The sequence below is a fragment of the Silurus aristotelis genome, assembly GCF_946808225.1.
Source record: "Silurus aristotelis genome assembly, chromosome: 7".
NCBI classification, from domain to species: domain Eukaryota; kingdom Metazoa; phylum Chordata; class Actinopteri; order Siluriformes; family Siluridae; genus Silurus; species Silurus aristotelis.
The window spans coordinates 109032-124562 of NC_139580.1; the positions used below are offsets into that span (position 1 = coordinate 109032).

At 41.8% G+C, this 15531-nt stretch overlaps 1 protein-coding gene across 4 annotated transcripts in view; it reads left to right on the forward strand.

The window, feature by feature from the left end:
• The first annotated feature begins 5307 nt into the window (after positions 1–5307).
• Positions 5308–15531, forward strand: part of LOC310728862 (Na(+)/H(+) exchanger beta-like) — a 37436-nt gene continuing 27212 nt past the window's right edge. For 3 of the 4 annotated variants that reach the window (XR_014534360.1, XM_083546703.1, XM_083546705.1), the window contains exons 1-2: positions 5308–5352; positions 5479–5684. Coding sequence is in view for 3 of the 4 variants with exons in the window: in XM_083546703.1 (XP_083402829.1) it covers positions 5483–5684 (202 nt within the window). In the remaining variant the exon portion in view is untranslated. Of the gene's footprint in view, positions 5353–5475; positions 5685–15531 lie in introns of all 4 variants that reach the window. The other variant, XM_083546704.1, reaches the window with a different exon arrangement.

Sequence of the window (15531 nt, forward strand, 5' to 3'; positions counted from 1 at the left end):
ATGGTTAGATTTTTGATGTGGTTGACTGGACAGATGGATGTAAAATCAAAGGAGATGAGTCTATGGTCAGAAAGAGGGGTAGCTAAACTGTCCACAGAGATATTATTCAGACCAGATGTACAAACAAGATCAAGTGTGTAACCATGAGTATGAGTTGGAAAATTAACATGCTGGATGAGGTCAAAACAGTCAAAGACAACATTTAGCTGAGTGGCAGTGGAGCAAGCAGTATCAACATGAATGTTGAAATCACCAAGAAGAATAACTTGGGACGACACAGCACATGCTTGGGTCAGTAGTTCACTGAGTTCTGAGAAAAAGTCACTTTGTTGTTTAAGTGGTCTGTAAATTAATATAAGTACAACGGGATGTTTGATACCAAACTTCATAACCATGTACTCAAATGTCGTGGTATTGTAAAAAACCAGTTTAGAGACAGTTAAAGACGCACGAAAAATGACAGCAAGACCACCCCCTTTACCAGTTGTACGTGGTTCTGACATATGTCGATATCCAGTAGGGGTAAGCAGATTCAGCTGGATAAAATCATCTGGTACCTGCCAAGTCTCTGTGAGAAATAACATATCAAATTTATTGTCAACTATACTATAAATGATGTCGTTACAGGATGCAGAAAAACTAGTTCATGCTTTTGTTACTTTTAGATTAGACTACTGTAACGCTTTACTGTCTGGGTGTTGAAGTAAGTGCAGAAATAAGCTTCAGTTAGTTCAGAATGCAGCAGCAAGAGTCCTCACTAGATCTAGAAAATATGATCACATCAGCCCTGTTTTAATCATCTACACTGCTCCCAGTTACATCTCACACTGATTATAAAATACTACTACTGACGTATAAAGCACTTAACGCTCTCACGCAGCAGTATCTGAGTGAACTTCTGTACCAGGATGATCCTCCACGCCTACTTAGATCAAAAGGTGCATCTTGTGGTTCCTCGAATATATAATGAAAACTACAGCAGGGGGCAGATGTTTCTCTTATAAACCCCACAGTTATGGAACAACCTTCCAATCAGTGTTCGGGACTCAGACACAGTCTCAGTGTTCAAGTCGAACACATTTATTTAGTGGAGTCTTTAGTCAGTAGGTGTTTGTGAGGTAAAGGAGCAGATCTGGAGGGATCATGGATATGGAGTGTTTGGTGAACTGGGATATTTGGATGCTGTCGTCTCCTCACTCTCACACGTTCACTCAGGTTTGTTGATGGTGGTGTGGTGGGTCGTCTCTTATCCCAGAGAGCCTCATGTCTGTGTTACCTCTGTCTTGCCGGAGTCCAAACTGCACAGTGACACTAACTTTCATACAACAATAAGGACACTTAATAATCCATATCCTTCTCCTTCTGTCACCCTCTTCTCTCTCTCTCTCTCTCTCTCTCTCTCTCTCTCTCTCTCTCTCTCTCTCTCTCTCTCTCTCTCTCTCTCTCTCTCTCTCTCTCAGTTGAGATAAACATGCTCCTGGGGCCCAGACAGTAAAGAGTTACAGTAGTCTAATCTAGATGTTACAAAAGCATCAACTAGTTTTTCTGCATCCTGTAACGACATCATATTTCTAATTTTAGCAATATTTGTAAGGTGAAAGAAGGAGATCCTGGTGATATTATTCACGTGAGACTCAAAGGAAAGACTCGGGTCAATAATCACACCAAGGTCTTTGACTGCTGTACACACTGAAACAGAAACACCATCCAGAGATGCTACGTAATCAGAAATTTTGCTTCTAGCTGCATGTGGTCCTAGTAAAAGTACTTCTGTCTTAGAAGAAAGTTATCAAGCATCCACTGTCTAATGTCCTTTACACACTCCTCAACATTGTTAAGCTGATCTCTCTCATCTGGCTTTGCTGAAATATACAGCTGTGTATCATCAGCATAGCAATGGAAGCGAATACCATGTTTATGTATAATTTCATCCAGAAGCAGCAGATATAAAGAAAAAAGCAGAGGGCCTAAGACAGATCCTTGAGGAACACCAAACTTTACCCCAGAGAGTGTGGAGAACTCACCATTTACAACAACAAACTGATAGCGATCAGTCAAATAAGACCTGAGCCAGGAGAGAGCTGTTCCCTTTATTCCAATAACGTTCTCAAGTCTAGCAAGTAGTATAGTGTGATCAATGGTGTCAAAAGCTGCACTGAGGTCGAGCAAAACAAGTAAAGAGACAAAACCCTGATCAGAGGCCAATAACAGGTCATTTACCACCTTAACTAGCGCCGTCTCTGTGCTATGATGAGGCCGAAATCCTGACTGATACATTTCAAAAATGTTATTCCTCAGTAGGTGTGAGCATAACTGCTGTGCTACAACCTTTTCCAAAATCTTGGATATAAAGGGGAGATTTGATATTGGTCTGTAGTTGGACAGCTGACAGGGTGAAGGTCAGGTTTCTTAATAAGGGGGTGGATAACTGCAGTTTGAAAGATTTTGGTACAAAACCAGTGCTAATGGAAGAGTTTATTATTTTTAAAACAGGTTCAATTCCCCCTGGAATGATCTGTTTAAAGAAACTTGTAGGCGAGGGATCGAGATGCAGGTTGATGATTTTGATGAGGAAATTAATGAAATGAAGTCATTCTCTTGAATAGGAGTAAAACTTTGTAATTGATAATTACACTGCTGTCTACAGGGTTACTTGTAAAATAATTTGGATTTATATTAATCGTCTGGATTTCTTGCCTGATGTTTTCAATTTTATTATTAAAAAAGTTCATGAAATCATTACTACCTATTGATGGTGTGCATGTGAGTGCAGTGCTTTTATTCCCTGTTCATTTTGCTGCAGTACAGAATAAAAATCTAGGATTCTGCTTGTTATTTTCTATGAGGGTGGAGAAATATGCTGATCAGCAGCACTAAGAGATTTTCTAGAACTCTCTAGGAGATTCTCCTTCCATGTTATTTGAAATACTGTTAATTTTGTTTGACGTCATTTACGTTCTAATTTCTGAGTGGTCTGTTGCGTGTATGATTATTATACCACTGTGATCATTTTTTCTCCCTGATCATTTTGGTCTTAAGTCATCATCTAGAGTATAACATAACATTCATTCATTCATTCATTCATTCATTCATTCATTCATTTTTTTCTCCCGCTTATCCGTAATTCGGGTCGCGGGGGCAGCAGTCTAAGCAGGCCCCCGCCTTTAACTGCTGCCCAATCCTCACAGCACCGTCCCTTACGGTTCCTCCTGCAGGTGGTGAGCCCACGGGAAGGCGGCCCCACGTCACTCCGACTTCACAGACCTTGATATTTTCCTCGTAAGGGACCCCCGGAGCATAAAGGGGGCAAGGGCCTTGCTCAAGGGCCCAAAAGTAGCAGCTTGGCGATACCGGGGCTTGAACCCCAGACCTTCCGATCGGCAACCCAGCGCCTTAACCGCTGAAGCCACCACTCCCCCCATAACGTAACGTTGATTCTAGGTATTTAGTGGCCCAGTCGAGCTCTGCGGGGTCTGACAGAGATCTATTTAATACCATAATTTCCGGAAGATTATTAATAAAACGTGCTGCTGTAGCTGACGTGAAAGTACGCTTAACACGGTAACGTGGTGAGGTACTAATGCAGTGACTGAGGCAGATTTTAAAAGTGATAAGATAATGATCTGAAATAACTTTAGACTGTGGAACTATGAATTCTTTTTAATTTTTAATCCAAACGTTAACAACAAATCGAGAGTGTTTCTCCACTATGAGTGGGTCCTATAACATTCTGATTAATTCTACTGAATCTAGAATAGACACAACTGCTGCTCTTAAGGAGTTTTCCTGATTATTAAAATCAATATTAAAGTCACCAATAATTAATGCTTTGTGTAAAGAAGCAGCTACATTTGTGATGAAATCTGCAAATTCTATGAGAAAATCAGTCGGGCCCCTGGGGGTCTATAAATAATAATTAGTGGAATTGTCTGACTGGACCTGCTTTTGGACACTGAATATTTATGTTGGTGTAAAGAACTCAGAATGTTTTACACTTGTGTTTAATTTTTTGTGTGACGTTTAGATTATTATTATAAATAGCTGTGACTCCGCCTCCTCTGCCATTTGGACGGGTTGGTGTATGTAACTATACCCAGGAGGACTCGCTTCATTTAATGCTAAATATTCATTCGATTTAATCCACGTTTCTGTCAAACACATTATTTTAAACTCCTGGTCGGTAATAATTTAGTTTATAGTAAGCGCTTTAGACGTGAGAGATCTAATATTCAACAATCCAATTTTTAGATCAGAGGTGCTGCTGTGTGTTCAGTCCTATTTAATTTAATGTTAATCAGGTTACTAAAACAGACTTTCTGAGAATTCCTACATTTTGTTTTCGCTCGGGGGACCAGTTTGCAACAGTCTCCTACACTGACTCAGGACTAATTTTCGCTTCTGATCATCATCACTGTACCCCGTAACATCATATATCTGCTATAAATGGACATTTGATGGCACCCAGATGAGGATGGGTTCTCTCTTGAGTCTGGTTCCTTCTTAAGGTTTCTTCCTTTTGTCATCAGCCGGCTTGCTCATAAGCGACAAACTTACACTTATAAAGAACATCTTCACTTTTAATCACCACATTATCTGTGTAAAGCTGCTCTGAGACAATGTTCATTATTAAAAGCGCAATACAAATAAACATGAATTGAATTTTCTTCACTTCTCTAACACACTCTCCATTACTCTGCACTGTTGACCCCAGGTACCTGAACTCCTCCACCTTCTCCACCTCTTCTCCCTGTAACCGCACCCCTCCACTGCCCTCCCTCTCATTCACACACATGTACTCTGTCTTACTCCTACTGACTTTCATTCCCCTTCTCTCCAGCGTGTACCTCCACCTCTCCAGGATCTTCTCCTCCTGCTCCCTACTCTCACCACAAATCACAATATCATCTGCAAACATCATAGTCCACTGACACTTTACGCTGGATGTCCTTCATAACACAACCCTCCCCATTCATCCAGGCTTGGGTCCGGCACTGGACCTAATGACCGGGTTATTGAATATATATATATATATATATATAAAATACCAGTTTCACTTTTTATATTGAATTACTAAAATAAATCAACTTTTTAATAGTATTCTAATTTATTGAGATGCAGCTGTGTGTGTGTGTGTGTGCCCGCCTGTCTGTGTGTGTGTGTGTGTGTGTGTGTGTGTGTGTGCCCGCCTGTCTGTGTGTGTGTGTGTGTGTGTGTGTGTGTGTGCCCGCCTGTCTGTGTGTGTGTGTGTGTGTGTGCCCGCCTGTCTGTGTGTGTGTGTGTGTGTCCGCCTGTGTGTGTAAAAAGTTTGAGAGGGAGAGAGAGAGACTTTGTCCTGTTTAGCAGCATATAAAGGTAAATATTAATAAGCGGAAGTAATTGAATGTTTACCGGAAGAGAGTTCCAGTTTTTGTTTGTTTTTGTGCGCGTGATGTTTTTGAATATATTTGTATTTATCTTTATATTTGTTATATTCAGTAGGATCATGCACGCGCCACTGCGCGCCTTTGTTTGGCTCTGTGTGCTCTGTGTGCTCGGTTCTGGTTCTGGTTCTGGTCCCGGTCCTGTGTTGAACTCCTCGGTAACCGGGGCGCACGTTTTCCCGGTGCTCACCGTTAACTATGAGCGCGTGCGGATACCGTTTGAAGTGTGTCTGTGGATCCTCCTGGCGTCCTTACTGAAACTCGGTGAGTTTAATAATCTCTCATATAACAATAATAATAATAATTTAATAATAATTATGATGATTATGATTGTTTTTCTTCTTCTTCTTCTTCTTATTATTATTATTATTATTATAAGCAAAAATTGTTGACATGAAGCAACCCTTAGTTCTGGACTGTGATTGGTCAGGAGGTGGTGTTTATTTCTCTTTAATAGCAGCTTTTAGTTTGCAGGCTGTAAAATTTGAGTATTTATTGGTATGACAGCATTCTTAAAGACAAATGTGTTTCTGTAATGTACAATAACATACATTTACATTTACATTTGTGGCATTTAGCAGACGCACTTATCCAGAGTGACGTACAAAAGTGCTTTGAGTTTCTAGTAATGAATAAATCTACACTGTACACAAGATTACACACTTAATATAAATATAACTCATGAATTCTACAAACTTGGAAAGTGCTAATTTAAGTATTTCAGGCAGAGGTAGGTCTTCAGTCGTCGCTTGAACGTGTGTGGAAGGAGTCTCCAGTGTCAGTGCTGTGTAACACTCAGGAGTTTACATCTCTGTATTCATCTCTACACCTGTACACCTGTCATTATTTATCTTGAAATACTGTAGTATTTAGGAACAAACACACACACACACACGCACACGCACACACTACATGAGGCCTCTGTATCAGGCTTAGTCAGATGCTAAACTCCACCCAACATAGAATGATAACCCAGACACACACACACACACACACACACACACACACACACACACACACACACACACACACACACACAGTACAAATGTAATAATGATGCGGAATGAGATGTTTTTTATTTAATGCTGGAATTCTGGTTGTTGTGTTTCAATCATTTAAACCTAAATAAAACCCAAAATAAACCAAAAAATAACAACCAGCACAAAAGTAGTCTAGTCTGTAGAGCAACAAGCAACAAACCACTGAGAAACAAACGTCAGCAGAGGCGCAGTGACAGTCTGTGTACAAATGGTGCAGAAAGCACACATGCTGCAGTGGCTGATTGGAGGTGCAGTAAGAGTGTAGTGGAAGTGTGGTGAATGATAAGCATAAACTCTGACAGTCAAAATAAAAGTACAGAATGTTGCAGATGAATCCTCAGTTTGCAGAATCACAGAACAAATTTAAATACCGTATTTTCCGGACTATAAGCCGCTTTTTTTCCCAAGCTTTGAACTCTGCGGCTTAAACAATGAAGCGGCTAATTTATAGATTTTTTTCTGGGTTTTTCCCGGTTTCACAAACTTCAAGCCAAAAAACTGAACCCCATAACATTAGACCAATGATATTACCGAACGGGTTCAGGTGAACCAATGTAACTCTTTATATTAAATCAGATGCGCTCCCACTAAATCGGGCCGCACCACATCATAAATATGGATGATGTTCCTCTGAGGTTTGACCTGCCGCTCACTCGGACTGTCTACAGGAAATGTGAATCATTCGTCACGCTGAAAACAACCGGGCATGAAAACACACTTCACCTGTGTTCTGAGCTGCACTGCATCGAGAGAAAAGATTCACCGATGGTGATTTTTAAACGCACGACGATGCCAAAAGATAAACTCCCGAGAGAAATAGTTGTGAAAGGAAGGAGGAAGACAGTGAACAATGACTTTCTTGGTCTGCTACTGTTTAGATACAAGCCGCGTAACAGACACTGTCTTTCATTAAAGCCTGTGTAAAGTTCATTAGTTTCAGTGTAGACATGCGGCTTATAGACAGTAAGAGTACAATGAGCACACAGTGGGAGTACACTGAGAACACAGTGAGAGTACACTGAGAGCACAGTGAGAGTACACTGAGAGCACAGTGAGAGTACACTGAGAACACAGTGAGAGTACACTGAGAGCACAGTGAGAGTACACTGAGAGCACAGTGAGAGTACACTGAGAGCACAGTGAGAGAGCACTGAGAGCACAGTGAGTACAATGAGAGCACAGTGAGAGTACACTGAGAGCACAGTGAGAGTACACTGAGAGCACAGTGAGTACAATGAGAGCACAGTGAGTACACTGAGAGCACAGTGAGAGTACACTGAGAGTACACTGAGAGCACAGTGAGAGTACACTGAGAGCACAGTGAGAGCACAGTGAGAGTACACTGAGAGCACAGTGAGAGTACACTGAGAGCACAGTGAGTACACTGAGAGCACAGTGAGAGTACACTGAGAGCACAGTGTGAGTACACTGAGAGCACAGTGTGAGTACACTGAGAGCACAGTGTGAGTACACTGAGAGCACAGTGAGAGTACACTGAGAGCACAGTGAGTACAATGAGAGCACAGTGAGTACACTGAGAGCACAGTAAAAGTACACTGAGAGTACACTGAGAGCACAGTGAGAGCACAGTGAGAGTACACTGAGAGCACAGTGAGAGTACACTGAGAGCACAGTGAGAGTACACTGAGAGCACAGTGAGTACACTGAGAGCACAGTGAGAGTACACTAAGAGCACAGTGAGAGTACACTGAGAGCACAGTGTGAGTACACTGAGAGCACAGTGAGAGTACACTGAGAGCACAGTGAGAGTACACTGAGAGCACAGTGAGAGTACACTGAGAGCACAGTGAGTACACTGAGAGCACAGTGAGAGTACACTGAGAGCACAGTGAGAGTACACTGAGAGCACAGTGAGTACACTGAGAGCACAGTGAGAGTACACTGAGAGCACAGTGAGAGTACACTGAGAGCACAGTGAGAGTACACTGAGAGCACAGTGAGAGTACACTGAGAGCACAGTGAGAGTACACTGAGAGTACACTGAGAGCACAGTGAGTACACTGAGAGCACAGTGAGAGCACAGTGAGAGTACACTGAGAGCACAGTGTGAGTACACTGAGAGCACAGTGAGAGTACACTGAGAGCACAGTGAGAGTACACTGAGAGCACAGTGAGAGTACACTGAGAGCACAGTGTGAGTACACTGAGAGCACAGTGTGAGTACACTGAGAGCACAGTGAGAGTACACTGAGAGCACAGTGAGAGTACACTGAGAGCACAGTGAGAGTACACTGAGAGCACAGTGTGAGTACACTGAGAGTACACTGAGAGCACAGTGAGAGTATAATGAGAGCACAGTGAGTACAATGAGAGCACAGTGAGAGTACACTGAGAGCACAGTGAGAGTACACTGAGAGCACAGTGTGAGTACACTGAAAGCACAGTGAGAGTACACTGAAAGCACAGTGAGTACAATGAGAGCACAGTGGGAGTACACTGAGAGCACAGTGAGAGTACACTGAGAGCACAGTAAGAGTACAATGAGAGTACACTGAGAGCACAGTGAGAGTACACTGAGAGCACAGTGAGAGTACACTGAGAGCACAGTGAGAGTACACTGAGAGCACAGTGAGAGTACACTGAGAGCACTTATAGACAGGTGCAGCTTATTTATGTTCAAAATAAAAATCTTTGTCAAATTCAGTGCGTGCGGCTTATATATGGGTGCGTTAAATAGTCCGGAATTTACCGTAGTTGTGTCCTTTAAGATTTAAAAGAAACAAATGAATATTTGGTTGTTTACCTGCTCAAAAGTGTAGAATAAAAATCTTCCTGTTAGTGTTGGGCAGTATTTTTCTAAATTATACCAGCGGTATATTCCGTTTTTTATTTGTTACATGCATGAAATCCTGCAGTAGACTTTTTTACTGTCATGATGAGTGAATATTGTAGAAAAATTCCACAATAGTGTTACAGGTTTGCAAGGCCACACAAAACAATGCTGTTATTCTAATGAAGTATAGGAATCTAAATGCATTTTGCAGACAAAATACAGAACCTTTATATTGTGCAAATTTTGCAAACTTAGTTCCTATCCTCATCTGGGTTGCCTCGAATGTCCAACAAACTGATAGCCATCAGTCAGATAAGACCTGAGCCAAGAGAGAGCTGTTCCCTTTATTCCAACAACGTTCTCCAGTCCAGCAAGCAGGAGATGATGATCAATGGTGTGAAAAGCTGCACTGAGGTCGAGCAAAACAAGTAAAGAGACAAAACCCTGATCAGAGGCCAATAACAGGTCATTTACCACCTTAACTAGTGCCGTCTCTGTGCTATGATGAGGCCGAAATCCTGACTAATACATTTCATAAATGTTCTTCCTCAGTAGATGTGAGCAGAACTGCTGTGCTACAACCTTTTCTAGAATCTTGGAGATAAAGGGGAGGTTTGATATTGGACTGTAGTTGGACAGCTGACAGGGTGAAGGTCAGGTTTCTTAATTAGGGGGTTGATACTGCAGGCTGAAGGATTTTGGTACAAAACCAGTGCTAATGGAAGAGTTTATTATTTTAAATCAGGTTCATTTCCCTCTGGAATGATCTGTTTGAGGAAACTTGTAGGCGAGGGATCGAGATGCAGGTTGATGATTTTGATGTGGAAATAAATGAAATGAAGTCGTTCTCTTGAATAGGAGTAAAACTTTGTAATTGATGGTCTGTTATAATTACACTGCTGTCTACAGGGTTTGGATTTATTTTAATCGTCTGGATTTCTTGCCTGATGTTTTCAACTTTATTATTATTAAAAAAGTTGATGAAATCATTACTACCTATTGATGGTGTGCATGTGAGTGCAGTGCTTTTATTTCCTGTTCATTTTGCTGCAGTACAGAATAAAAATCTAGGATTCTGCTTGTTATTTTCTATGAAGGAGGAGAAATATGCTGATCAGCAGCACTAAGAGATTTTCTAGAACTCAGGAGATTCTCCTTTCATGCTGTTTCAAATACTGTTCATTTTGTTTGACGTCATTTACGTTCTAGTTTCTGAGTGGTCTGTTTTAAGGTGTGTGTATGATCATTATACCACTGTGCTGATTTTTTCTCCCTGATCATTTTGGTCTTAAGCGGAGCTCCATCATCTAGACCAGGGGTGGGCAATTAATTTTTACAAGGGGCCACATGAGAAACCAGAATTGTGTCAGAGGGCCACACCAACGATAATATTTTAGGGATGCACCGAAATGAAAATTCTTGGCCGAAACCAAAAACAAAAAATGAGGCACCTAAGGCCAAAACCGAAAACTGAAACACCGAAAGAAAAGATTATGTCAATTATTAGAACCATTGCATTTATGGCTATAAGTGTGTACTCACCTCACTAATCAATGCATTGCAAATCAAAGAATAAATCAATTACAAAAGTTTTTTATTTATTATTATAAATTATTATTATTCATTTGTTACCATTCATAATATTGACAGACAGACAGCGGTTTTTATAATTAGCAGCGGGTCTGTTAAAGTAATTGACTGCCAGACATTTGGAAGCCCATTCAAGTGAATGGAACGTTCTAATCTACAGCATTAAGAAGAGCCGTGTAATAAATAATATTATATTATAATCATTATTATTTTCGCAATCCACAGGGAATGTTTTAAAGATCAACCCGTCGATCCACTGGATCTAAGGCAATGAAGTCCAGAAGTTTTTGTGTTATGCCTTTTGCCTTGGCACCATCACTGGAAAACGTTCCTGCCTTTTCAAAACCGTCCTCTACAGACGGAGTGCGCATGCTCGGATTGACTTTACTTTTCTGCGCCCTGTCTTCTCATATTTAGAAGGCAATCGGGATGTTTGGATTTCAGGTGATAAATTAAACCCGACTTGGAGAGAATCTTTGCAGATACATCCCCTCTTGAACTTTTAGCATTGCATGTTTTGCACATCGCTCTCCGCACAACGCAGACATGTTGCTCTTATCCAGATACAGTAACCGTGTGCTGCTGCGCTTTTTTATTGCATCATTACAATTGTGTTTCTGTCGTGTTGTTTCAGGTGATTTAAGTATTTCGGCCGAAAATATTCGGTGGCCGAATTTTCGGGGCATCCCTGTAATTTATGATTGGCCTCACGCTCAGGGACGTACAGGTCTGATCTAGACTGTAATGAAACGTTGATTCTAGGTATTCAGTGGCCCAGTCAAGCTCTGCGGGGTCAGACGGAAATCTAATGAATATCGTCATTTCCGGAAGATTATTGATAAAACCTTGCTGTAGCTGACGTGAACGTGTTTAACACGGTAACCTGGTGAGGTAGTAATGCAATGACTGAAGGAGATTTTAAAAGAGATGAGATAATGATCTGAAATAACTTCAGACTGTAATTTTTTATTTTTAAACCAAATGTTAACAACAAATCGAGAGTGTGTCTCCACTATGAGGGGCTTAATGATTGGACACAACTGCTGCTCTTAAGGAGTCTTCCTGATGATCAAAATGAATATTAAAGTCACCAATAATTAATGCTTTGTGTAAAGAAGGAGCTAAATTTGTGATGAAATCTGCAAATTCTATGAGAAAATCAGAGTCGGGCCCCTGGGGGTCTATAAATAATAATGAGTGGAATTGTCTGACTGGACCTGCTTTCAGACACTGAATATTTTATGCTGGTGTAAAAAACTTCAAATGTTTTACATTTTTGTTTAGTCTTTTGTGTGACGTTTAGATTATTATTATAAATAGCTGTGACTCCGCCTCCTCTGCCATTTAGACGGGGTTGGTGTATGTAACTATACCCAGGAGGACTCGCTTCATTTAATGCTAAATATTCATTTGGTTTAATCCACGTTTCTGTCAAACACATTATATTAAACTCCTGGTCGGTAATAATTTAGTTTATAGTAAGCGCTTTAGACGTGAGAGATCTAATATTCAGCAATCCTATCTTTAGATCAGAGGTGCTGCTGTGCGTTCAGTCCTATTTAATTTTATGTTAATCAGGTTATTAAAACAGACTTTCTGAGAATTCCTATATTTTGGTTTCGTTAGGGGGACAGACACAGTCTCAATTTGGTGGATCCTGAGTAAAAACTTAAAAAAACATCTTTGTAAACCAACTGGCAACTACCCAATGTAAACAATCCCCTTCCCCTATAACTGCAACGTTTTTGTTTCTTTAACAACTGAACAACTTGAATACATAATATTTAAACAAATAAATATAAAAGGTGAGCAACTTGCATTAATAATACTTTTCCTTAAGTTCAAGCCTCGGTAAAAACTACACAGTATTCAAGTACATGTAAAAAGAAAATATAAAACAAATGCAACTTGGTAAAGACTTCTTTACCAACTGAACTTTCATGAAGGCTCCCGCAAGGTTTGTCAAAATTGTGCCTCTGTGTGCACTAGAATTCTACTGCATAATAACCACATAAGAGTTCGTTTCTGACCTTGTGCCTGTAAATCATTTTATCACAGTGGAACCCGGTTATGTCGATGTCCTAGGGGGACGCCAAAAAGCATCGAGGTAACCGATGATCAAGATAAACGAAAATCAATATGGCGGCAGTATATTAACGTGCTTGAAATGTCTTTATGTACATGATGTGCGTTAATAAATGAGAATGTGCATGCATGTGTTTTTGAAAGGTTTTTTTACACAACAGCATTGCCGCAATTTGTTTGATGAAGGCATGCTATAAAAATACATACAGTACATGTTTGTTAACTGTCAGGAATCCACCTGCCACGCCCCCTTCGGCGCCCCCTTCGGCGTGGCAGGTGTTTTCTCGGCCGCTTTCTCTGAAGCTCCCGGCATCAATCGCGCACATATCTTCTTCTTCTTCTTCTTCTTCTTCTTCTTTCGGCTGCTCCCATTAGGGGTCGCCACAGCGGATCATCCGTCTCCATACCACCCTGTCCTCTATATCTGCCTCTTTTACACCAACTACCTGCATGTCTTCCCTCACCACATCCATGAACCTCCTCCTTGGCCTTCTTCTTTTCCTCCTACCTGGTGGCTCCATCTTCAGCATTTTTCTAACAATATAATTCATGTCCCTTCTCTGCACATGTCCAAACCATCTCAATCTCGCCTCCCTCACCTTGTCACCAAAACATCCTACATGTGCTGTCCCTCTAATAAACTCATTTCTAATCTTGTCCATCTTCGTCACTCCCAACGAAAACCTCAACATCTTCAGCTCTGCTACCTCCAGCTCCACCTCCTGTCTTTTACTCAATGCCACTGTCTCTAATCCATACAACATCGCAGGTCTCACCACAGTCCTATAAACTTTCCCTTTCATTCTTGCAGATACTCTTCTATCACAAATCACTCCTGTCACTCTTCTCCACCCACTCCAACCTGCCTGCACTCTTTTCTTTACTTCCCTAACACACTCTCCATTACTTTGCACTGTTGACCCCAGGTACCTGAACTCCTCCACCTTCTCCACCTCTTCTCCCTGCAACCGCATCACTCCACTGCCCTCCCTCTCATTCACACACATGTACTCTGTCTTACTCCTACTGACTTTCATTCCCCTTCTCTCCAGCGTGTACCTCCACCTCTCCAGGATCTTCTCAACCTGCTCTCTACTCTTACCACAAATCACAATATCATCTGCAAACATCATAGTCCAGGGAGACTCCTGTCTGACCTCGTCCGTCAACCTGTCCATCACCACTGCAAACAGGAAAGGGCTCAGGGCCGATCCTTGATGCAGTCCAACCTTCACCCTGAACCAGTCTGTCGTACCTACTGCACACTTTAATGCCGTCACACTGTCCTCATACATGTCCTGCACCACCCTCACATACTTCTCTGACACACCTGACTTACTCATACAATACCACAACTCCTCTCTCGGCACCCTGTCGTACGCTTTCTCTAAATCCACAAATACACAATGCAGCTCCTTCTGTCCTTCTCTATACTTCTCCATCAACATCCTCAAAGCAAATAAGGCATCTGTGGTGCTCTTCCTCGGCATGAAACCATACTGTTGCTCACAGATGGTCACCTCTTCTCTCAGCCTGGCTTCCACTACTCTTTCCCATAACTTCATGGTGTGACTGATCAACTTAATTCCCCTGTAGTTACTGCAGGTCTGCACATCTCCCTTATGCTTAAAGATCGGTACCAGCACACTCCTTCTCCATTCCTCAGGCATCCTCTCCCCTTCCAGAATCCTGTTAAACAATCTAGTTAAAAACTCCACTGCATCTCTCCTAAACATCTCCACGCTTCTACCGGTATGTCATCTGGTCCAACCGACTTTCCATTCTTCATCCTCTTAATCGCTGCTCTCACTTCCTTCTTACTAATCCTATCTACATCCTGCTTCACCAACTCCACATCCTCCAACCTTCTCTCTCTCTGATTTTCCTCATTCATCAGCTGCTCAAAATACTCCCTCCATCTTCTCAACACACTCTCCTCACTAGTCAACACATTTCCCTCTCCATCCTTTATTGCTCTAACTTGCAGTACATCCTTCCCAGCTCGGTCCCTCTGCTTGGCCAATCGGTATAAATCCTTTTCTCCTTCCTTAGTGTCCAACCTCTTATACAGTTCCTCATATGCCTTTTCCTTGGCTTTCGCCACATCCCTTTTAACCTGCTGCCGCATCTCCTTGTACTCCTGCCTACTTTTCTCATCACTCTGTCGATCCCACTTCTGTTTTGCCAATCTCTTTCCCCTAATGCTCTCCTGCACTTCCTCATTCCACCACCACGTCTCCTTGTCTTGCTTTCTATTTCCAGATGTCACACCAAGTACTTTTCTAGCTGCCTCCCTCATCACTCCTGCAGTAGTTGCCCAATCATCCGGCACCTCTTCACCACCACCAAGCCCCTGTCTGACCTCTTCCCTGAACCTCACACTACACTCTTCCTCCTTCAGTTTCCACCATCTTATTCTTCTTTCAAACCTTACTTTCCTCCTCTTCTTCTTCGCCTCCAAAACCATCCTACAGACCACCATCCGATGCTGTCTAGCTACACTGTCCCCCGCCAACACCTTACAGTCTCCAATCTCCTTCAGGTTGCATCTCCTACACAGAAGATAATCCACCTGTGTGCACCTTCCTCCACTCTTATACGT